General features: G+C 37.5%; 1 protein-coding gene across 7 annotated transcripts in view; it reads left to right on the top strand.

The window, feature by feature from the left end:
- Positions 1-25,100, top strand: part of NUDCD1 (NudC domain containing 1) — a 62,669-nt gene that overhangs the window by 31,807 nt on the left and 5,762 nt on the right. For all 7 annotated transcript variants that reach the window (XM_074886599.1, XM_074886649.1, XM_074886629.1 and 4 more), the window contains 4 exons: positions 2,255-2,462; positions 10,110-10,254; positions 12,424-12,549; positions 20,676-20,835. In XM_074886599.1, coding sequence (XP_074742700.1) covers positions 2,255-2,462; positions 10,110-10,254; positions 12,424-12,549; positions 20,676-20,835 — 639 coding nt within the window. The remainder of the gene's footprint in view (positions 1-2,254; positions 2,463-10,109; positions 10,255-12,423; positions 12,550-20,675; positions 20,836-25,100) is intronic.

Below are 25,100 nucleotides of genomic sequence, written 5' to 3'. Positions count from 1 at the left end.
CAGGGAAGTGATCTGATCCCTGTACTTGGCACTGGTGAGGCTACACCTCGATTCCTGTGTTCGGTTTTGGGCCCCTCACTACAAAAAGGACATTGAATAACTCGAGCGTGTCCAGAGAAGGGCAATGAAGCTGGTGAAGGGTCTGGAGCACATGTCGTACGAGGAGCGGCTGAGGGAACTGGGGTTGTTTAGTGTGGAGAAGAGGAGGCTGAGGGGAGACCTCATCGCCCTCTACAGCTACCTGAAAGGAGGGTGCAGAGAGCTGGGGATGAGTCTCTTTAACCAAGTAACAAGCGATAGGACAAGAGGTAATGGCCTCAAGTTGGCGCCAGGAAAGGTTTAGACTGGATATTAGGAAGCATTTCTTTCAGAACGGGTTGTTAGGTGTTGGAATGGGCTGCCCAGGGCAGTGGTGGAGTCCCCATCCCTGGAGGTGTTCAAGAGTCGGGTTGACATAGCGCTGAGGGATATGGTGTAGTTGGGAATGGTCAGTGTTAGGTTAATGGTTGGACTGGATGATCTTCAAGGTCTTTTCCAACCTAGACGATTCTGTGATTCTGTAATTGTGTTAAGAACAGTCTGTACGTATAAATTTTGAGGCAAAGGAGTGCACTGAACACCACAATGCAACGTCTATGCAGTTGTCACCTGAATTAACGTGTTCAATGCTTTAAGGATTTTAAGAGCTGCTTGAGTTGTATGCTAGGAGTGATTAAAGAAACACAGTAAAGAGCACTATATGGCTCTTAGCGTAGCTCATTTCATGCATGTATGTGCACATATGGTGTTGCCAAAGCCCAGAAATCTGTATTCGGTGGAGTATGTTTGCAGCAATACCTTTAGAAAACTTCTCATGGCATAAAAGTCTAATGGTAGAGAAAGTACTGAAACCTGAACTCCTAGTTTAGAGGCAACTCTAATATCTCTTTAAGAGAGAATTTATTTTGCTAAACCTAATGTAAGCTGCAGTTTTAGTTGCATGGTTATATAAAATTGTAAGCATAATAGATACCAGATAATGAAACAAGATGTGCTAGCAATAGAACTCTATTTTTGATAGAAATTTACAACAATAGATAGAAAAATATTAAGGCAGTTATGTTGCACATTGGTATTTTGGTTTTTAATTTGTTCTTTCATAGTCTCCTCTGCACATTTTTGACATGAGAAGGCTGTCTTGAAGATGGGGGAGAAGGGAAGTCTAAACTACTTTTTTGGTGTCACTCAGTTTTCTCATAAACTAAGATTTTTAATATCAGATACAATCTGTGTTAAAGTTCAGAATTTTGAAGGCTGTCATATCTCAGATACTAACAGTTTCTGGGAAGTGTATTTGTAGCACCTGTGACTGATCCATTGCAAACTGGAAACTCATGGTAATGGGCAACAGTGTAAGAGTCCTTCCAGAGTCACGGTTGCTGATGTGTGAAGCTTAGATCAAGGAAATCTTGTATTGTATTGTGACAACTTGAGGGCTTCCAAAGGGTCTATCTGTAGTTTTTCCTCTAAACAGGAAGGTAACATGTACAAGATTGCTCTTTAGAAAGTGAATGCATCTGTATGTGTGTTTTCCGTGACCAACTGTGCACTACCCAGTGATGCTGTCATAGGCTTCCTTTTGTGTAAACATTTCTCTTAAAAGGCTACTTCTTATAGGAGTTTGATAATCAAGATAGACATCAGGCAGATTCTAGACCCAAGGGCAAAAGTCAATCATTACCTCTGGGCAGGAAGTTTTGTTTCATCTCCATCAACTGAGGCAGATGAAGACTACTTGGTCTTCTAAAATAATTTCTGGTGAATAGTCAGTCAAAAAATGTTCACGACTCTGAATGGCATATACTTCTGAGCATGCAGTCACTTGTTAGTACCACTGCACCTGATGTCTCTTCAACCAAATTATTAATGATTAGTGTTTCAGTGTATTTAAGTACATTTTGGTTATCAATTTTGTAATGCTACAATAAACTTAGAGTAATAGAGTTATACAGTGGGCATTAACTATCAGCATACTTGAGTATAGACATGAATATAAGCTTGTTCCCTAGACAAGGGACACAAATGAAACTGATTGCTAACAAAATGTTTCTCCATTTTATAATCAGAAAATATTTTTATGTAAATTGTTCAGAGTAAAAGTTAATTTTCACTCTTCCACGAACTTCTATTCCCTATCTCCCAGCATTGCATGCTGTGGAATCCAGGACAGCATTTGTAATCTAGTTTATATTTTTCTGCATGTTTCCAATTGTAGACCCTCTCTATTACTGGCAGCAGACTGAAGATGATGTGACAATAACAGTTCACATTCCTCAAGGCATCACTAAGGATGACATAAAAGTACTCTTTTCCCCTGATAACATATGTGTTACACTGAAAGACCAACCTCCATTGATGGAAGGAAAACTCTATTCATCTGTGGACCATGAAAGCTGCACATGGATAATTAGAGAGAACAAAAGGTGTTGTATGCAGTTTTTAGTTTTTCTGTTGATAAAAACTGATTTCAAAGTGTATACCCTATCTGACTTCTGGCCCCTGTGGGAATGGACTCATTTAGTGCTACACCCTGCATCTCTCCCTGCAAGAATTTATCTCCTCTGCTGAAAATAGTTCACTGGCTTTTGCAATGCTGTCTCACAATACGGTTTCTTTAGCTACTTGTGAAAGTAATTCCCTCCTCTTACAGTTACTTGCTTGTAAACTGTGTATCCAGCTATTTTCTACAACACAGAACAGCTTTTACAAAATAATAAATTCTTTATTTCAGATAAAAGGCATTATGTCTAACTGTCTGTACTGACAGCTAAACCTGTATCAGACTAGGAAATTGAGAGTTTCTACTACTGAGCTGTGAAGCAGTTCTTTGCAAGATTAGGGATACCTTGATGCTCATAATTCCTCACACTATTTTCACATGTTTTGACTGTGTTTATTGGCAGCCAGAGTTAATGTCCTGTTCTAATGTTGTTAGTTGCCTTTCTAAAACCATATTTGGTGATATGAGCTACTGGAGATTCACCCATTCATGTCTGTATGACTACCTGTCTGTATGGCTACCTCTTTTTTTTTATTCTCTTTGAGAATAATCTTGTCCATTCACTTCTAGTTGATCACAGTGGAAAAGTGAATAGGTAAACTGTTAAATGATTTTCATAAAGATAGTGTATCATATAGTTATGAAATTTTGGTAATAAATTCAGTAAGTAAATTCAGTAATATTTTGTAGTACTAAAGAAAAACTTAATTTTTTCCAAATAGCCAGAAAACCCCCCAGATATCAAAATGTTAAACATAGCTTTGTAAGCAGAGTAAACTTAATTGGTTTAACTTTTTCCACTAAATTTTAGGATTGATTAGCCTGAATTTACCCTGTTGTTTGTGTTAATAATTTCTCTTCTACTTCAGCTTTCCACAAACAGAAGCTTTTTTTGGTAATAATGTAACATAAATTCTTCAGGTTTGACTTATAAATTCCTTATTATATTTTCCAAATCCATTGTACATATGTACGTGATATAAAATTAATCTGTGTGAACTCAACATGCTGTAGACCTCAAATAGAAATGTTCATGGTTTTATTTGAGAAGTAAACTTTAATTGTCTCTTTCTCTCTGAAATAAAACATGAAAAAACAGAGCGGGGGGGGGAAAGAATACAGAGATCCCTAAACCATAGCCCAAGTTACTTATTTTTTAATTTCAAAGCCTGTTAGTTCTAGAATTTTATTTCTCTGGTAGAGAATTGCAACCTAACTTTGCTTTCTACTTAGGCTCTACATTGTTAGTAGAGCCTCCAGGGGCCCTTCAGAGCCCTAAACTGATCTCAGTGACATGTTCGACCATTGTTTTAGGGATTTTTATGGGTGCAAATTGACTACAGCATTTGCATCAATACAAATGCTTCATATGTGGAAGGTGATGTAAGTATTCAGATTTACTTCCACATGTGTTTCTGCACATGTAAAAGGGAGTATGAAATCCTTGTGTATTTGGAAATGTACCCTTCCAAGTTTTCTGTTTGAGACTTGAAGATAAAAGCTTGTGTTATAAGCCAGTTTCTTTGTTGCAGTTAACAGGTGCAGTGAACACTTACATGTACCGTTTTGTCCTAGCTTGTGGTTCAGGAACTGAGAGTGCTGTTGAATGCTTAAATACTGCTTAAACGTACTGATCCTTCCACTTACAAGAGGGATTTAAAGTCTCTGCTCATCTTTTGCAGTTGTACTTCCCCTTGTGCTACCTGGTCAGAACAGCTAGAACTGAAGCACCATCTGAATGGTTCAAAGTAAAACTTGAGTCGTGATGAATGAAATACAGTATGTGCATTACAAAAAATAAGTAGTTTATCCACACTTTAATGATCTTGTTCTTATTTGTACCTTAAGCCCATAACACCTGTCAAAGTACCTTGGAATTTTTATACCTTGTCTTGTCAGTTGCACTGGTGCATTTCTGTTTGTCTGCTTGAGGGAGGTGGGCTTGAAGGTCTGGAACTGACTAAACATTTTCTGCTCTAAGAGCTTTGTGATAGTACTTCTGAACTTTGAAAAGTTCATATGTTTTACAGTCTGTAACCCAGCGCATTGTTTATTTAACCTAGGGGTGTGTTTCATTGTATAGAAGTCTCATATTAGTCTCTTAAATGTTCAAGTAGGGATTTGTGCGTAAGTTCACAGCTATCAGATATTGATATGTATAGACTTAGTACAAGATAGTTGTCCACGTTCTTCAAGTATTCTCGTTGTAATATCTGTGAATTTAGACATCCATATATTTCTGTGCTACAGGTAAAGTATTCTAACCAGTGCTGGCCATCTATACATTTGGTAGTTACTGTGGCCTTAGTTAATATCACAGCTATTATAATTAATACATAATCACAAAAGCAGTTCAGAGTAGTAGAAATGTCCATACTTAAATAAGAACAAACTTAAATCAGTTGTTTTTCAATGCCTATTACAGTATTAAATTTGTGAGATTTCTTTTTTTTTTTTCCCTTGTTAGAGGCCATATTTGCAGAAGTGGGCTACAGGATGAAAAGTTAATCTTTTTTTATCTGGCTACCTCTGGTACTCCTTTTAAGATATAGAAGATATTTGGATATAGAAGGCATTCATGCCGGTTTGTTCACTTCAGCCAAAAGACTGTGAGCTGCAGCTGTAATGTGTTGACCCGTCAGAGTTCAAATACTCTCTGACCAAGTTTTTTTAATTAGTCCACACATGGAGGGTGTAATGATCAAATTTATTTTAAGACAGTTGATGTTACACAGGGTTTCTGATTTAACAGGGTGATAGAAAATACACTGAAAACTTGATACAAATATAAGTTACAGTTAGCAAAATATAGCAATTACAATATATGGTTTAGTGACCATTCCAATGTGATTACCATTATCAGTCTCTATAATATGCTCACCGTCACAACGCTGGGCATCCCCGATTGCCAAAAAGGAATAAGTGGCTTGAAGCCAGCTCCAGCCATTGCTCTCTTCCAAATTCTTCTATTGTCTAGTTTTTATACTGTGCCTGGGCTGAGCCGTGTATTTACTCCTCCCCTGCTGGTCTGGCTAACTCAAGGAGATATTCACACTCCTTTCATGAACTCAAGGAGAAGCATTTACATCAACCAGTTGATCCACTCAGCTGTTGATAGCTGTTTATCTAAAACAAAGGCCACCCTTTGTGTTGAGATAAGGTCAGCTTCTTTGCATTGTTTCCTGAGGGTTGTGGGCACATCCCCTTGCCAGTCTCCACCAGTAATCTTCCATTTTAGTGGTTTGTTCAGTGAGTCACATTCCACCCCTAAGGTTTAGTCTGTCATAGGCTCTGTGTAACACTGGTTGCAGACTGGAAACCCCTTGTGTTGATTGTTCTGTAAATGCAGAACCACAGGCTAAGTTCTGAACCAATTATTTAAACATGAGATAAAGTGTGGGGAAAAGGGATACAGGCTGATAGGGGAGGGGGAATGCAAGGAAATGGGTCAATAAGTAAAACTGTTTGAAGTTTCATAGTTCAGATATGTTTTGTGATGGAATTTGTCTTGGATCTTCCAACAAGTATAAGAAAAGCAACAAGGTCAGTCAGTATATAATACATATTTGGACATTTACTGCTTTTGCTCTCTTCTAGGATAAAGTAATCAGCCACTATTTCTTGAAACAAGCAGGTTTGGTGTGATAGACAGTAAACTGTTTGTTCATCAAATTCCATTAAAGATACTGGGAGCTCGTGACATGTTATTCCATAAACTATGTAAGCCTAAACTTAATCTTAACTATTACATTGTGTAACGACTAACTGACTGTAAGTGCTTATCTAAGTTGAAATGCTGAAGCAAGGACTCCTATTGTGCAAAAGACTGAAAAGAGGGAGAAGAGGAAGAAGGACAAAGAGGAGAAAGACAAAGGGGAGAAGAAAAAAGGGGTAGTGTCTATACTCTGTAAGATATAAACAAAAGCTTTGTGAGCCACTCTCAGGAAAGCAGGAAATACGAGGAGTTGGTGACGTGAGGAAGACCCGGATGGAGCGACCCCCTAGCTGCAAAGTGCGCAGATGCAGGGTACACCTCTCAGAGTGACCCGATACCGGAAGGCAGAGGATATAAAAAAGACGGACCCTCGGGAAGTGAGTGCGCGCCGTTGGTGGAGCAAGGGCTCCCCGGCCGCCCAGCGCTGTTTTGCTTGTTGCCGCTTGCTAAGTAAACAATTGAAATTTTGATTGGCTCTGACTCACATCAATTTGAGAAATCTACTTATAACATTTGGTTAAATGTTGCTTAAAGAGTAATTTCCATATATGGTGTCATCGTGAAAAAATGTAAGAAGAAAGGAGTTGTTTCTGTGGAAACAGAGGTATTTCCTTTAAATAAGATAAAAATCAATTTTTCTCACTGGGAAAGTTTTGCAAATACTCTGTGATAAAGGACATAAATTTGGCAAAATATAAACTTGCCTATATCACTAAGCATATTTATCTTTTATCCAAATCAAAACCAAATGCAAAACATATCATCACACGAGCTGCTATGAAGAAAATTAACTCTATCCCAGCCAAAGCCAGTACATGAGTGCAACAAAAGTACTTAAATCCATTAACTAGATTTAAGGATCAATAATTTCTTTGGTTAAGAAAACCTCTGCCTTGAAGTTCCTTATGTATTAATGGCAACAGTATGCCTCCTGGACATGGGACAGGGGTGAGGGGAATGTATTAGTTGTGTCCATTTCCAAGGCATTTTGAAATGTCTTCTGTTGTTCTCTGCTTGGCCTCTTCTTCTCTAATACCAGTCGTTAATATCCAATATAGTTTTACTTTGAAGCACTATGGGTTCTGAAAAATATAGCGATAAATACCAGATAACAGTATTTGCTACTTGCATTACAGTCCCTTTTGCATTTACATAAACTAAACTTACTAATGAAAACTTTTGAGTTCTTAGTTATTGACTTTTTTTTTAGTTTTTGAACTTTCTTTGATTATCAGTCACCAAATACTTGCTCTGAGCAAAAATATACAGGTGTTAAAAGAAATTCCTAATAATCTAGTAGTGTAGAAGTGGTTCTTGCTGTGCATCTGGCAGTAAAATATGATTGTGCTGTAGTTAGTGATTTCTTCTGAAGAAAAACTGTCCCTTTGACCATGCATATTTCTTGGAAATCTTATTTTTGACTCCAGCAATTCAAGAATCAAATTTCAGTGGTATCATTTTGTAAAATAATCTTTCAGTCTGTCTTACCTTTGTTTTAAATTCAGTGCTCCTTTGGGTTTTTTTCCCTTTTTGCTGTATATTTATTACTGGTTTTACAGTTTAGTTATTCTAAATGCAATATATTGTAATAAAGCTAATCATACAATAGGAAGATTTCAGGGTTTTTTTACCCGATAGAGCCTTAGAGCAGGGCAGGTGGTTTTATTGATCCCCTTCACTTTTCAGTATCTAATACCTATTTTATGAGAGTGTGTGCACTTCATTTTTCTATCTCAGAGTCCCGGTTCAATAATTTATTTCTGCATATGTGAAGCTTACTGATATGAAAATAAACCTGTAACTGTTCAGATCTGTCCTTGGGTCTCCATTAGGCATTTTTGGTCTGCAGAGTTTCCAAGTTTAGTTTCCTCTCAGAGGTTTTGAGATGCACAAACTTTATTCCTATAAACCTGAACCAGCATGCAGTAAGTGGGGAGAATACAGATTTGTTTCAATGGCACAGTAATGTTCCCAGCCATAATGTTATGAAAAATATGGCCATCTAAGAAGATATTTTGAGAAGACTCAGTGAACAATAGACTTTATATTAACCATAGCTTTCTGACACCATGAAGTCTGAGTTTCAGGTAGAAAAAAGGAAAAAAAAAGTCATTACAGTTTCAAATTACAACTTGTAAATACATACATTTTCACTACCATTCCCCGCGTGTGGAAATTGGGGAGTAGAGTGTTAAACGTTTGAGTGTCTGTATCTTATGAAAGTTTTGCATATTGCTTTGTATGTAATACTATTATAATTGCCATTATAATAGTTTAAAATACAAAGTGAAAAACATATGGTAGAGATAATACTGACTTCTGAGTGCTTGGTCAAGCTTGATATTTTTCATTATTGCATTGTTTAATCTTCTATATGAAGTGCACAGGTGTGTATACCTTGTCAGATTTGTTTATAATAAGAAAACTAGTGTGACATTTTCTGCAAGACATTCCCAGTTAAAATTTTTTTCGATCTCTTGATAGTTATATGGTTTATTTTTAGGTAGTCCTGCGAGGAGCAGGGATTTGGACTCCATGATCCTTGTGGGTCCCTTTCAACTTGAGATATTCTATGATTCTGTGATTTTCCTTTAGCTTCCCTCATCAAAAATCTTGGCTTTTTCCCAAAAGGTTAGTTATAAAAGATAGTTATTCTCCAAAAGAATTAAATAGAGGGACTAATATTTGTATAAAGATTATACTAATACTATATACTAAAATGTGACTTTTCATTGATTATTAAATATCGTAGTGAAAAATAACTCAGCTGAGTAACTCATTTTTTTTATTACTCAATCGAGTGAGCAATATTACATGAATCTCAGACTTCTATTTAATGGGAAATATTAATTACACATTTTGAAGTAATAAATTGCACTCTGTTCTTAATGTTCTTAATGTCTAAAGGTATTGCAATGCCACTTCAACTCTGTTGATTAAAAGTCTAAAACATGCTCTAAATATCTTCTGTAAAAGTCTGCTATTTCTAATACCAATGTAATTGCTTCAGGAACTGATTCAGAGTTCACCGAATAGTTATTGCTCTAATGCAGTAGTTAGTAACTTAGAAGGTTTTCCTGTTCAGTCAGGTAAAAGACTGTCATTGTAGACCCTATAAGTGTATCTAAAAATGAATATTATAAAACTAGCTCTCATTTTATCGTTATATCCATGTGTTGGTCTAATGCAATGATTAAATAGAATTAAATGTGTTGGTGCTAAGTCTCTTGTTTTCTATTTAGTTAGTTAGTTGTTCCTGATGGTTATACCAGGTTCTCTTCACTTTGTGTTTTTTAACAGGTTTTTTACAGGTTACAGAAATCATACCTCTTCTGAGATATGATTTTAGGTACACAATGTAGATAATTAACTATTGTGGTATTTCTGAGGTTTATAAAATACAAATATTTTTGTCCTAGATGTTATATAAAGGTACTGCACACTTAAGTAGCACTTCATAGGTTTCAGATGAACCTCTATAGTAAAATTCTGTTACTCGTTGGATAGATTTCTTTACAGGTGATCTCCTACAGTATTTAAAATACTTTAATAAGACTGCTTCAGGAGAACCTGCATTTACATTGAAAACCTTGAGGACACTTACATGAATACATTTTCTTTCTTCTTAGGCTTTTAAAAATCACATGTCCTTGGTCTGTTTTTCTTTGGAATATTTTCTGTTAGAATAGTTTATTTTATAAATTGAATGCTAATGGTTTCTGTTTCGTGATTTTCATTATTAATTCAGTTTGGAGGGAAGAAGTGCTCAAATCTACATTTAGAGCTTTTTGACTAATGTGAGAAATGGATGCAGTATTTTCATGTACTACTCTTCGTCTTCTATTTGCATTTTAGTTTGGAAGTTTCTCTAATTAAGAAAAATGAGGGACCCCGGTGGCCAGAGCTAATAGTTGGTGACACACGAGGGGAATTCATTATGGACTCTTCCCAATGCTCTGAAATAACTGAAAGCCTGATGCATCTTACCTCTGAAGTAATGGTAAGGAGTTGAAAATAAAACATTTAAAATTCTTGTAGGTTTGCATGTTGCCTTTTCCTGATATCCTAATTTGCACTTAATTGACAGAGCTTATCTGTTCATTTACTATTCAGAATTCTAACTCTGCATTCATTTTCAACTGAAACTTTTAACAAACTAATGGCACTAGAGTTGTGAATATACTTTGAACACTAATATCATCTTCATTGGGGACTGTATTTAGCTTACATGATAGTGTCTGCACCAAAACAGAAGTTTGATTAAACACTGAAGATAAATTTTGTTCCCACCACTTATGATGTGGCAGTTTGTTTTAAAGCAGTTGATTTAAGTAAATTTTAATCTTGTTTAGCAATAGGTTAGCAACACTTTTATACTGTCTTCCTAGGAATACTATACTTGACTTACAAAATGTGAGTGTAAATGACACTTTAAAAAGGAAAATTTAGGAAAACATAAGCATGACTCATTAACTTTCTGGCATTATTGTTATACAAGGAGTCTACTTAAACCAAAATAAAATGTAATTTTTAGCTCTTGTTTGCTTGATACTTTTGGTTTAATTAGAAAATGGCATCTCATCTAAAACTTGTGAAGTGTGACTCCCGATGGGTCTTGATATATATTACTTTTGGATTATTACTTTTTTTAATAAGGCTGAAAAGTGTTATTAAAATAAACTCTGATTAGTGCTCTAAATTGATTTCTGCCCTCTCACCCTCACTATTTGTAGGCAAGATATTGTAGTACACCTTTTGACCATAGATTTATTGGGAACTTCAAATTTCTTTTCTTTTGTAACTCATACTGAGCTTAAAGTGTGACCAAAAAAATCATCAACTTTTCAGCATGTGTGCAACAATGATCATGTAAAAAAAAATCTTTCCTTAGGTAACTGTTAATTTAAATAAATGTTATGTATTTTGTTATACCGGAACTTCAGCTACATATGTATAATAAAGGCGTGGATTCTTTTTGGTCATCTCAATTGATTGTGGTAATGATGTTTACCTGGAAGGTTTTTTAAAAGCCACCCAATGAAACAGTAAACTGGAGGGGAACCCCAAAGACTAGCCTATAAAGAGATAGATACGCTGTGTTAAGTCTTGTGCAGTATATTAAGCCTGCAGTATATAACACTTAATTTTCCTGGCTTCTGTCATTTAAGGACGTTTCTTTATCGCTTCATGTTTGTTTTCTTTGACCTTAAATTGTCTTAGCAATTAAAAAAAATTTGTGCTGATCTCTTTCTCTTTGTGGACTGAACCAAAATAAAGTTCTTAATAATCAGCTGAAATGGCTGAAGAAATGAGCACAGGAACTCAAGAACTTCTCCCTGTCAGATGAATTGAGTCAGTGCCCTGTCTAATCTTTCCTTACACATTCTGTTTGGCCTCAGCTTTCAGCTTATATTAGTTGTCAAGATGGTGTCTTTTTTGTTCAAGAAGTGACATTAGTTCATATTTAACAAGGAAGTGTGTATTTTTGCCTTCTGTTAACTAAAGGTCCCTTTCAGTTATCATTAAATTAGTTCTTAAAATATATGAGAAAGGTAACATAGCTTGGTGATTTTGAAAATTCTCCAAGGAAGATGTCATTAGCAAAAGTGAGCTGTTTCTGTCTGCAGTAGCGTTGTATCTTCCTCACGAATTAGTAGTGAAAGTGACATTTTTTTCTTGTTTTGAGTGCATTAAAAAATCTACATAACAACATTATTAATTTTAAATAATTATTAGCAAAGCTAAAAGGAGGCATGTATTTAGAGCTACTTGCAAAATGAATTAATGCATTTTTTAATAGCATTTCTGATGGCAATCTAAAAGAAGCTTACACTAATGTAAATTTCCTAAACCTGCATAGGTTTTCAGGATTGTATACTTTTGTTACTTACAGAAGGGAACTTTTTGTCCGTTTTAGTGGCTTATGTACCTTTCCTTAAACTGAAATGGATTTTGTTGTACCTACCACTCATGCTGTCCTCCACAACAGAAATGGTTCTGTTCATTTTGAGTAAGTACATAATAGCTTGATCTTTAAGTATGTAAGGATATGCAAATGATTCTTCCTGTTCTACTGAACTTTTTTTGTTATGAAAAGGAATATATATATAGATAGATAGACATTCAGTAGCTTGGATTTTCAGTGTAGTTCATTGTCTTTTTATTTCAGAATCCAAACCCTGAAAAGGAAAACCCACCATGTAATGCTCAAGAATTAGAAGAATGTGATGCTTTTCTTGAAGATAGCGCAAGCTTGTGCAGATTTGATGGTGATACCTTGAAAGTCACTCATGTAGTAAGTGCTGCAAAATTGCAGAAATATTTTAAAACATTTTTAATGATATGCAAGTTGAATTCTATTATCAGAACAAAAATCTGTGCAAACTCTTGAAAACACAAATTTCTTCCATAATGTAAAATCACAGCAGCAACAGAAATTATCAACCGATATGTTCTTCAATGTCATTTTAATGTAAAAACAAGACTCCTTTTAATCTGATTTTTAAAAAATACATATTTTCACAGGTGAGCCAATTGAAAAAGCAAAGTTATGTCAGAATAATTATAAGAAAGGGGTCTTTTTCAGTGGCATAAAATTCTTCTAGATTCCTTAGCTTGCATTTTTCTCAGTAACTTTTCGGATAGCCTGACAGAAAGTTGACGCTTTTTACTAAGGAGCTGGAGCATAGATCGCCTTATGATACTTGTTTGTTAGTCACACTGGAAATAACAGATTGTAAGCAAAATGCTTCGATGGGAGGCTTGATCTTGGTTATAAGCATCTTTGACTAACAGTAAGTTAGGACTTGATCTGGTCCATTGACTAAAGTGGGAAACAAAATAATCATATGAAAACATCACAGATCAAGTTGTCATCTTGGTGGTTTTTTTGGGTTTGGGATTTTTTTCAAGATGGCTCTATTAAGCTTGTAATAAACATTGGTGTTACACCTCATCACTACCTTGTATCATGCAAAGTACTTATAGGATAATCTGTTTTTTACAGAAAATGTCGTAGTTACAGGATAAGATTTTGAACCAGTTCATAACTTCCCATTTCCTCAGAAAAGCTCTAGAAGTCTTAAGTCTGTGTCTTGCAGATCTTGGTTTGTTCTTTTTTTTTAAAAAAATACCTTTTTCATTGGGCAGTATAGATGCATATGTCTGTATGTGTGTGTGCGTGTGTATATATGCCTGTACATGCATCTGTGCTGACAAAGAAAAAAAGATTAATTTTAAAGGCTAGCATGCTTCACCAAGAAAGTGGTCTGTTTTGTGGATACGTGTGATGTGATAGTTAACATTTGTCAGAAGACAAAACCTGTAATTTTATAGCAACTCAGCTCAAATGGATTTCAGCTGTTGAGTGATGCATGGTAAGAGAACAAGAGACAGCAGACACAAGTAGAAACAAGAAGCTCAAACTGGATGGAAGGAAAAACTTTCACACCATCATTGTAGCATGGATCAGGTTGCTTAGTAAGGTTGTGCAGCTGCTGTCCTTGAGGTTTTCAAGACCAGACTGGATAAATGTCTGAATAACTTAGCCTAAAATACTGTGTCTTGCCCTGAAGGGTAAGAAGTTTGTGCCCCAGGAGACATTTCACAGGAGGATTATGATATCACAGGTTCAGGAAAGGCAGATCTCACATACTGCGTTCTAGCAGGCAGCAAGACATTGTGGAACAAGTCTGAACTCCAGGGTGTTTGTAAAGAGGTCTTAAAAATGGGTGGCATAAAAGTAATCCAGAGGCTAATGTGTTTAAAACACTATGGTCAAAGGGATAATTACTGTGGGTAGGAAATTTTCATGCATGTATAACCTGCTCTAGCTGACCCTGCTTTGAGCAGGGAGGATTGGACTAGAATACCTCCAGAAATCACTTCCAACCTCAGCTATGTGATCTTGTGGTTTTGGTCCTTGTTGGAGGACATAGTAACATGAATATTTCAGTAGATTTTTCACCATACAGGAATATATTTTTGCTTTGATTTAGGCCTTTCAAATTGTTTGGGGTTTTTTTGTTAGCAGTTCAGTGGCCTATTTCCTTAAGAAATGTTGCTGATACAGCTTTTCTCCTTTGTAGTAAACCATCAGTAGGATACAGTTCTAATATGTCTTTTTCCTCTTAAGTTGGAGAGAAATTTGTGAAACATATGTTCAGAATCTTAGGGAATCGAAGTCCATGAAATATGTATATAGGAACATTTCCCATCTTGAGTTATAACTTAAGGATATAAAACATTGATAATGTAATGATACCTGTTCTGTAAAGAGACTTGATTCTATTCTTCGTGACGTTTTCTAGTGCATTTCAATGGCAATGATCCAACTGAAATAAATGGGTTTGACAACCAGCAATTTTTGACAAATATATTGCTATACTGGCCTGTTCTTGTGTGGCAGAATTACATTTGTGTGCTCTAGCTCAAATGCAGTTGTTAAGTTTTTCCTGTAGAGAGATACTTGCTTTATTAATATAAGTTCTTTAAGTTAGGTCCACAGCATGTTGTATTACCAAGTTATCAGAAACTAGACATGCATGATGGACAATTTTTTTTGCTGGAGAGGGGGAGGGGCTTTGTCAGGTGAAGTATAGGCTGCCTAAAAACATTACCTTGTTTTTGGAACTGCTTGAAGTAGCATTTACAAGATAAAGTTTGCCTTCTGTGTTATGCAGATTAATATGTATACTACCATATCCTTGAGTTCTGTATTACGTTAAAACCAGTTGCAGGCACATGTATGACAAAATGCACAGAAATTAATAGTTGAAAAAATGCTGAAAGATGCCTGAAGTATAAAGTGATGCTGTGTGCCTGCAATGGGGAAACCCAGGCATCCCAATATTTAGCAGAATTGGGATGCCTTAAGAGAAGAGGACGCTTCTTGGTTTTTAGATACAAAAGAAGAGAGTATTCCCAGTGATTTGTGGAGCACGCAGAAAATAGGAAATGGACTATGTAAACCTAGATCTTTGAATAGCTAATTGCAGTAGGTAGTTTCAGAGAGCAGTTGATCTGTGGCAGAAGACTTTTTTTGTTGATAGATTGATTATGGAAACACAACAGAAGAACTTCTGTTCATTTTCTGCTAGCTGACATATAAGGTCACTCTTTCCTTGCTCGTACGCCTATATAGAAGCATGAGTCTTCCTTTTCAGTAGGTGCCAGAATGACCTTCGTTAACTAAAACTGCATGTCATGTATTTGTGTGTGTCCATTGGAGTGGAGATGCTCTAGTGGTCATAGACAAGAGAAGAGGCAAGGCTTTCCTCAAGAGCTTTTCTGGTTCTGGATGCTTTGCCTGAATAACTGCTTCAGGTTGAATGTTTTTTCATTGCAGTTCAGTTCTGACAACACTCATAAAACTTCTTTTGCATTTGGGCACTCTGTCCAAGTGATCTGTATCTCTGTTGCATGTAAAATAGGCAACTAATGCAGCTTAAATAGTATTTATTGGGTTTTTCAAAACCCTGTAAATTACTTCCGGAGGAAAATAATTAAAGTTCAGAACTACTTTGCTGAGGTGCTGTACATTTAAAATATTTCTCTACATATTCCACAAACTTACTAAAACCTGGAAGAAACCTTAATTCCTTCAGTCAGTTCAAAATGGTTTGTGATGTAAAAATTAACAATAGTTAAGTAACATGACACTTGTACTTATCATATATGTAATAATGTTATTGTTAGGACACATGTAGATTTAAATTGCATGTTGGGTGTTTTGTTTACTTAACTACAGATGTTTATTTTTACTAAAATCAAAAACTTGATGTTTGTAAAACTCCCACATTTCTGACATGGTACTTCTAAAAGGATATATTTTTTAAATTTTGATGTATGCATTACTAAATAAGGGATTTACAAAATACTAAGTGCTTGACCCTTAAAAATATGTGTAGTTGCTGTTGAAAGACATGCACAAGTTACTCAGTGATGTCTGCTATAAGGCTTACTTCTTGTCATATGTAAATAACTTGTATACTGTTGTACCTTTGGCTGAAAATGGTGATTGCTGGTGACTTCAAAGCTACTTTTGTGCTAATGTTGGGGTTTTACTGTCGTGTCATAAATATTTGTGTAGTTTTTTGATTCTCTATGAAATTACTTCCTCAGTGCAAAGAAGTTTCTTAAAAGTTGATTCCTTGGAGTCCGACCCTCTCTCCCTTATCTGAAGGACTGATGCATAATGAAGTGAGCTGTGGATGAGAAGAGTGCTCTGTCTGTTATCCATCTCAAAGATGCTTCATTTCTGTCAGATCAGATACAACAATAAGAAAGAGACACCTGTGCACCATGCCTCATCTTGTAGAGCTGTATTGGGTGTTCATACCCAGATGTTGGCAGCAGGGGGGCTGCAGAGGTGGCCTCTGCAAGAAGAGGCTGGGGCTGCCCTGTGCCAGACACAGCTGGTTCCAAACAGCTACGGTGGACCTACTGTAGGACACAGCTGAACGCATCAGGGATGCTGGTGGCCCCTCAGGGAAAACATACTTAAGAAAGGGCAAAAAATGCTGTGCAGCAGTAGTGAGAGGGAGGAGTGAAAAAATATGAGAGAAACAGCACTGCAGACACCAAGGTCAGTGGAGAAAGAGGAGGGGGAGCAGGTGCTCCAGGTGCCAGAGCAGAGATTCCCCAGCAGCCCATCAAGAGCAGCATGGTGAGTCAGCTTGTCCCCCTGCAGCACATGGAGGACCACGTAGAGCAGATATCCATGCAGCATCCCATGAAGGACCCCACACTACAGCAGGTGGATGTTCCCTGGATGAAGCTGCAGCCAGTGGAGAGCTCACACAGGAGCAGGCCCCTGGTAGGAGCTGTGGCCCATGGAACGGAGCTCACACAGGAGCAGGTTTTCTGGTAGGAACTATGGCTCGTGGAGGACCCATGCTGGAGCAGTCTATTCCTGAAGGACCATACCCTGTGGAAAGGAACCATGCTGGAGCAGTTCATGAGGAACTGCAGCCCATCGGAAGGACCCATGTTGGAGCAGTTCCTGAAGGACTGTATCCCATGGGAGGGACCCCATGCTGGAGCAGGGGAACAGTATGAAGAGGAAGGAGGAGCAGAGAGGAAGTGCTGAGGACAGACTGCAACCCCGTTCCCAATCTCCCTGCATCACTCTGGTAGTGGGGGAGGTAGAAGAGTTGGGAATGAAGGAGTGAAGTTGAGCCAAGGAAGGGTGTGGGGAAGGGTTTTTTAAAATATTTCTCGTTGTTCCTCATCATCCTACTTTATTTTTAATTGGTAATACATTAAATCAGTTTTCCTCAAGTAAAGTCTATTTTGCCCGCGATGGTAGAATTGGTAAGTGATCTCCCCATCTTTATCTCAACCCACGAGCTTTTTCTTTTTTGTCTTAGTCTCCCCTGCTGTCCTGTTTAGGAGGGGGAGTGAGAGAGTGTCTGCAGGGGTGTCTGGCAGCCAAACAAAGTCAAACCCACCTGTACTGGTTTTGACTGGGATAGAGTTAAACTCTATCCCAGCCAAAACCAGGACACCACCACAGTAACTCAGTTCATATCCAGTTTGAAAGGCAGTAGCTATTTGGCCTGTAAGCACAACCAAAGCTCAGGATTAGTCATAGACTGTTCTACCTCATACTCAACAAACCAGGTAGGGATTATGGGAGGAAAGAACTTAAAAACAAGAAGAGATGACTTCTACAAGGAGTTCTGGGGAAGAGAACCTTGTGGAAATGTAATTTCAGTTTGTATGAAGCCAAGCTTTATTTCCTTCTAGTGCTCTGGGAACAACTTGCTTTTCTTACGTGGGAGATCAGGGAGTGAAATAGAAGTAATAACGATGACTTTTGGGGATCAGCAAAACAGAGGTCACACTGATGAAAAATGGCTGAGAAGGCTGGCCCTTCTAGCAGGTTCTTCTGGTCAAATCATACTGTAACTGACTGTCTGTGACCCTGTTATGCACAATCCCCATGATTGACTTTTTCCCAGGTGTGAGAAGCAGGTACTACTGTGAGCGTGCAGTAGGGTCCCATGGGAGTGAGTCTTGCGCTGAATGTATGAGAACTCTCAACTTGTTTCCTTTCTCAAGTTGTTTCCCCTTCATTCTGCCTATTTTTCCTGTGCTTAGAGGTCTGTTCCACTCACCTTTGGTGTCATCTGCCTAACCTCTGCTGACTTCTTACCTTTTTCAGATTTTAAGGAGTTTGAGGGACTAGAACTTCATACTTTCTGTGTTGCTCAGCACATTGCACCAATATAACACCTGCCTCTTGTTTTCTTTGTTCTCCTTAAGGCATCTTATTAGTTATCTTGACATTACCTTTGTTAGTGTTTCTTTGCCTCTTAGTTGCTTAGAAAATTAGAGTAACCCACATTTCATGATTCCATCTGGCCCTAATGGAGACAGGATTATTTCATCTCTTTTGTAGCTTTAATAAAACTGAAGAATTTGTATGCCTGTTGAATGGCATAGTAATAGAAGGCTGTTTTGAAGTTGAGCCATTAGACTTGAACATAATCAGCTGAAATAATTGTATTAGTTCTGCCATAGGCTGTATAACCTCAAGTAAACAAATTTCTGTGTCTTGATAGCTGTTGTTTCTGTCCACTGGATCTTATGTTAAGATTAAATTTGGGTCTTCAAGACAGAGACCCCATCCTGTGACATTTATACAATGGTGGAATAAAAGGCTTGAGGTTCATAGTTATTTTCACAATACCTGTAATAAAGAGTGCTGTGACAACTGTTTAAGAACGATTAGTCAACAAATGTCAGCATCTGAAATGCTCATTGAGAAGTAATGCATTGTACTATGTATTAGAGTGTAATCCTGCATGTTGCTGTTGCAGACATAGCTTCTGGATATAAAAAATAGGTCAAACATATTTGTTCATGTGGTAACATGAACAATGTAGATCAGCTGCAAGTACAAACAGGAATTCCTGAGCATCCTTTCTTGATAGACATTAAGGGAACAGATTGTTCTTTCCTCTTTGTGCATTTGCTAGTCATAGTGCTACATTAAAAGTATTGCTATTAACTTCCTTAAGAAGGCTTTACATAGATGTTAGGACCCGGACTGGGAGCCTAGGGAGTTGTAAAGGTTTCATGATCCCCTCGGGTCAAATTAAGGTGAAATGACACCAAACAACCGGTTAAAACGTTTTACTTGTGGTAGAAACATCTTAAACTTAGAAAAGGATAATAAGCAATGTGGTCTCTTATTGATAAATCTGTGGGAAAGGGAAAGGATCCAGATCACCACCCCAGGTTCCAGCATTGTCTCGGGTCTGGTAATCTTGGGTGGTGGTGCACACACAGCAGAGTTTTCTGTTGCCTTTTAAGTTCATCTGATTGGCTGGTTTGCATACTAGACAGGAGAGACAAGTTTTGAATGAACTCATTATCATGAGAGATGAGGAAAGGTGGAGCATGGGTTCTGCGCAGGCATTGAGAGGGTATGGACTGCATTAACCCTTTCATCCAATTGAGAAAATGGTTGCGATCTCCCCCTGCCACTTTTACCTTTTCCCCAGTTACTGCTGGTTTTCGCTGACTTCATGCTTCTCGGGCAACCATCCAGCCTTTGTCTCCTTCTGGGGCAGGTGTTCCCCTCTTACCAATCTTCTAGCTCTTCTTGAAGATTGTAGTCACTAGCAAGGCCTGCATTGTTCATACAAAGTATCAAACTTACACAATAGAGCCAGTGGTCCTCCTTAGAAGATCAGTACAGCAGACAGTTCGATGAATGTTTGAGGCATTAACTCCTTCAGTTCCTCACAATAGAAAACTCAAAATATGTGTTGTTTTATTGTGTATTCTTACTATTGTTTATTCTGGTAGCAGGATATGCCTGTCTTGTCTATCTTATGTAATTGGTCATTCCTGGTGAACAGAATTGGTTATTGAATGTTTTTGGTGATCTAGACATATTTGATGAAGAATGTGATAATCTCAAATTTAGTAACTATTTGATTGTGAGTGAATAAAAAATTGTTGACATTTCATAATTTTAATATTCTAACTAATTCTTGTTCCAGTGCTTACCAACTTTTCCTGCAGAGGGACAGTATTTTCTTCTCCGTTGGCACTGCAGAAAACCAGATGTGATTAGAGAGAATCTTTTCCTAACATCAGAAGTTGTAGGTTAGGATCCTGTATCAGAGAAAACCGTTTCTACACAAAACACATTCCCATTTGTTTGTGTAGTAGACATCATGTTTCCCTAAATATTATCCCAAGAAACTTAATAGCATCTACTTGAAATTTATTAGCTACCTGTAGTGTATTGAGCTGTTGATCAGTAGGATGCAGTGTAATGCATTCAAACATTTTGTCAACTAACAAACATGAAGCTGTTGAACATTTCACTTTGGCACTATGTGTGACAGAATCTGCTATTTATGCTTTGAATCAATATTTTGTATTTCTTTGTTTTGTTTTCAGATTAATCTTGGAAGCAACCAGTATCTTTTCTCAGTTGTTGTGGATCCCAGAGAAATGCCATGCTTCTGTCTGAGGCATGATGTTGATGCTCTTCTCTGGCAGCCCCACTCTGACCAACCAGAGAACATGTGGGAACACATTGCAACTTTTAACGCTTTAGGTAAGAAATTAAATTCTGTGTCACACTCCTCTGTCTAAGACTTTTTTACCTGAATACTCTTAGTATGGCTTCTGTTGATATTTCACTTAATTACATTTGACTTGAAAGGTACTATAATTCTGTTCATAGCAGCATGGTAGCTTAATTTTAGAAATATTAGAACGTAAGAAAAAAAGTGTTTATGCCTTGGGAGGAAAATAGGCCATTTGAGACCATATACAGGATGCAAGCACAGTATTGCACAGTAAAAAGGAGAGTTTCTTGGATAGGTGAACTTGAGGTAAAGCCTTAAAAGCACAATCACCACCTTAACACTCATACAGAAATCATCAGGGAAACAGCTGCACTGTATATATGCTTATGGTAGGATGTTTTAATAAGTGACCTTTAGATTTTTCCTATCTCGATGTCCCAGGCGACAAGTCTGAAGAATTGGACATGATTGTTCACTATTTCTTCTGTTGTAAGAGCTAGGAGCATCAAATGATGCTGGTATGTAGTAGGTTGAAAAGAAGCTAAAAGAAATACTTCACATATGCGCATTTAAGCTCTGGAACCCTCTGTCACAAAACTTTATGAACATGGGAAGTTTTCATGAATTTGAAAAAAAAAAAAAAATTCATCGTGACAGGAAAAATCAATCAGGAGCATAAGTGCCAGCTCTGGCTGAAGAAGCCCCTAACTCTTCTGAAATTACAGATTGCCAGAAGAGTAGACAATGTGATTGTGAAGGATTCTTAGTTATTGCTGTATTCTTGCAATCAGAACTAAGAATTTGTTTTTACACACTGAAGCAGAATCCTAAAGCTCAGAAGCAGAAAGTACTTTGAAAAATATGGGTGCAAGAATAAGAAGTGCTATATCAGATTAAATAGTATGGTCCACGTAGCCCAGTATTATACCTTTCAAGTAAGAAACAGATAGATTGGTTTTCATGAAAATTAATCTGGTCCAGAATTTACTTCTGCTGTCTGCTATATTCTTCTTGTTCTCTAAGTGTTCTCTAGACCTATTCCTTCAATAATGTCATGAATGTGACAATTTATTCCCTCCCTCCCCAAAACACATTTGTTTGACCACACCACTCTCAGTCTGGGTCCAAAATGAAAGGAAAGATATTAGGTGTTTTATAGAGCTCACGTAGGTTATCACCAACAGGGCTGCATCAAGAGGAGTGTGGCCAGCAGGTCGAGGGATCTCCCTCTAATCCACTCTTGTGAGACCCCACCTGCAGTACTGTGTTCAGCTCTGGGGCCCCCAGTGTAGGAAAGACATGGACCTGCTCGAGCGGATCCAGAGAAGGTCACAAAGATGATCAGGGGGCTGGAGCACCTCCCCTACGAGGACAGGCTGAGAGAGTTGGGGTTGTTCAGCCTGGAGAAGAGAAGGCTCTGGGGAGACCTTATAGTGGCCTTCCAGTACTTAAAGGGGGCCTACAGGAAAGATGGGGAGGAACACTTTAACAGGGAGTGTAGGGATAGGACGAGGGGTAACAGTTTTAAAGTGAAAGAGGGTAGATTCAGATTAGATACAAGGAAGAAATTCTTTACCGTGAGGGTGGTGAGACACTGGAGCAGGTCACTCAGAGAAGCTGTGGCTGCCCCCTCCCTGGCAGTGTTCAAGGCCAGGTTGGACGGGGCTTTGAGCAACCTGGTCTAGTGGAAGGTGTCCCTGCCCATGGCAGGGGGGGTGGAACTGGCCGAGCTTTAAGGTCCCTTCCAACTCAAACCATTCTGTGGTTCTATGATAACACAGAATTAGTTTTGTTCTGAGTTTTTGCAATTTATTTAGTTTTGTAATGTGAATGATTTTTTTTTTTAATAGCCTGTTGTTTTAACTTAATCAAATTAAGCTGTAAGCAGCTTAACAGATCCTCTAACAAAAGGGATTAATTTCACAATTTGTTCTTTGTTTACTCATTTCAAATTTCATTATGCTGGGAAAAAAGTGGATCATAAGGATTAAGATGTTTTTTCAAATTACTATTTGTTTCTATGCTGCCTTTGTAGTACTGTTTTAAGTATGTGTTTCTATTGTTTTGAAAATAACAAGAAGGAAATTATGGTATCTGTGACCTTTTTGTACCTAAGGTGATAAAACCCAACATTGTTGTTCTTTCTCCTTATTGTACTATTATTTTACAGTACTACATTGAAATTTATACTTCTGTACTAATCTATTCACCTTTTATATGCCAGAGGTGATATAAGTCATCAGCTAGTTTATCTACAATCAAATTTAAAAGTACTTCTGAAGAGCTAGTAGTGAAAATTAGTATTTTCTAGCTTAAAAGGCTAGTTTTCCAAAACCTACAGTATTCATTATATTGATCAAAGCAATGGTAATAGCCCTATTTCCTTCTTCCTCTGCTTGAACATTTGGAATTAGTTTTTAACAAGCTATACAAAGATGATTGAAAAATTAGTATTTTTCAGTTCAAGTCTTGGACTGAAAGCTAGGGAAGGAACTGAAGGGAAACTGAAGGGACCAAGTTTTTTGTTCTGTATATCCATTCTAACAACTTTCTATTGAAAAAAAGCAATTGGTCTTGAATAGACCTTTGGCTGCTAAGGTCTAATGATTTGCTTCTGATTGAAGGAGCATTTGTGTGATCTTGCCCATTCTTACCACAGTTTGTTGAAGAAGCCCATATCTTTCACTGACTGCTTATTTGTCTTGCTATATAAATCCCCTGCTCCTAACAGTGTCGTAATGTAGGCCACGAAAATAGAGGACAGTGACTTTTTTTAGATTTGTTTTTTAAAAAACTAGCCTATGATTTTCTTTCTGGGAAATCCCATTTAAATACAAGTCCCCTGGTTCAAAAGCTTCTTTCACCTGCAAACCTATACTTAAATCCTCCTTTTATTGTTAGTGTCAGTGTTTAAATATATTAATTAAATTAATGAAGTTACACTTGGAAAGTTTTTCTGGCTGTCCTAATATTTCCCAGTACAGCAATCATGTAAACTGGTAGTCTAGCTATTTACTAATTGTTTTGTGGTGAAAACTGTCAAGCTGGATTTGAATAGAGAACATGTTTTGAGGACAGTAGCAAGCATTTGTAAATTTAGAAGTTTTAGGGTTAATGTTTAAAAAAACCTCAAAACAACCAAAACACCCTCAAGGCATGCAAATGGAGTATTGAAGTATGATGGTACTGTGGTGGGTTAGCCTGGTGGATGGCTTAGCACCCCACAGCTGCTTGCTCTCTTCCAGTTCCCCTTCCTACATCCAGTGGGACAGGGGAGGGAACAGGAAAAGCAAAACCAAGAAAGCTTATGGGTTGAGCTCGTTGGTCAGTTGGGGTCAGCTGCCCTGGTTGTGTCCCCTCCCAACTGCTTGTGTATCCCCAACCTACTGGGGCCGAGCAGAGTTGGAAAAATAGAAAGTGTGACAATGTGCAAACACTGCTCAGCAATAGCCAAAAAATCGCATGGTTATCAACACTGTTTTAGTCACAAATCAAAACACAGCACCTTATGGTCTGCTGTGCAGAAAATTAACTCCATCCCAGCCAGCCCCAGTACAAGTAGTCTGACCTCTACCCTATGAGGGTTTGACCTCTCCCTAAGAGGGAGAGCCAAAAAAAGTAAACTCTAGCATGCTTGGTGTCTTTCAGTGATTGTCACTGCCATGCATTGTTCAATGGAAGTGAAGCACGTAACTTTTCAGAAGGATGGTAGATCACTCTGCAAAGATTGTGTCTCAGGTTTCTTTATAAAAGTGTGAAAAAAAATCAGTCTGAAATAAATCTGTTTACTAATTGAGTTCTGTAATGGGAGAGGAAAAGGAAGCCTTTCCCTTCTGAGTGAATATTAACAAAGATTACAGTGTGTTGAAAAGTAACTAATGTTTTTTTCAGTCAGTTCTAAATAGAAGATAAGTTTTAAGTGTTTATTCAAGATTAGATAGGCTCAGAAATCTTAAATTATAAACATAATTACAGAGTGGGAGTTGAGGGGAGAGAAAAGGGTTATTCTACTTAGACTACTAATGCTGGCCCAAGATGTGTATCTGTGCCTTATGATCCTGCTGAGGAAATGGAAGACCTTTTGAGGCAGAGAGGTGCTAGATGTGGGTACATGTGCATCAAAAACACCAGTTAGGAAGAATGTATATTGGTATTAAATTGGTTGATGCATACTTCCAAAAACTATTGGCTTATTTTATAACAACATATATTTCTTTCATTTTTTTGTTACTAATTGCATATTATTTTTTAAGCTAAGCTTGATTTTGTCTTAGCCAGTTAAAGTGCTGTT

The sequence above is a fragment of the Strix uralensis genome, chromosome 1 (genome assembly GCF_047716275.1).
Source record: "Strix uralensis isolate ZFMK-TIS-50842 chromosome 1, bStrUra1, whole genome shotgun sequence".
NCBI lineage: Eukaryota > Metazoa > Chordata > Aves > Strigiformes > Strigidae > Strix > Strix uralensis.
This window is presented reverse-complemented; position numbering and strand designations above follow the sequence as displayed.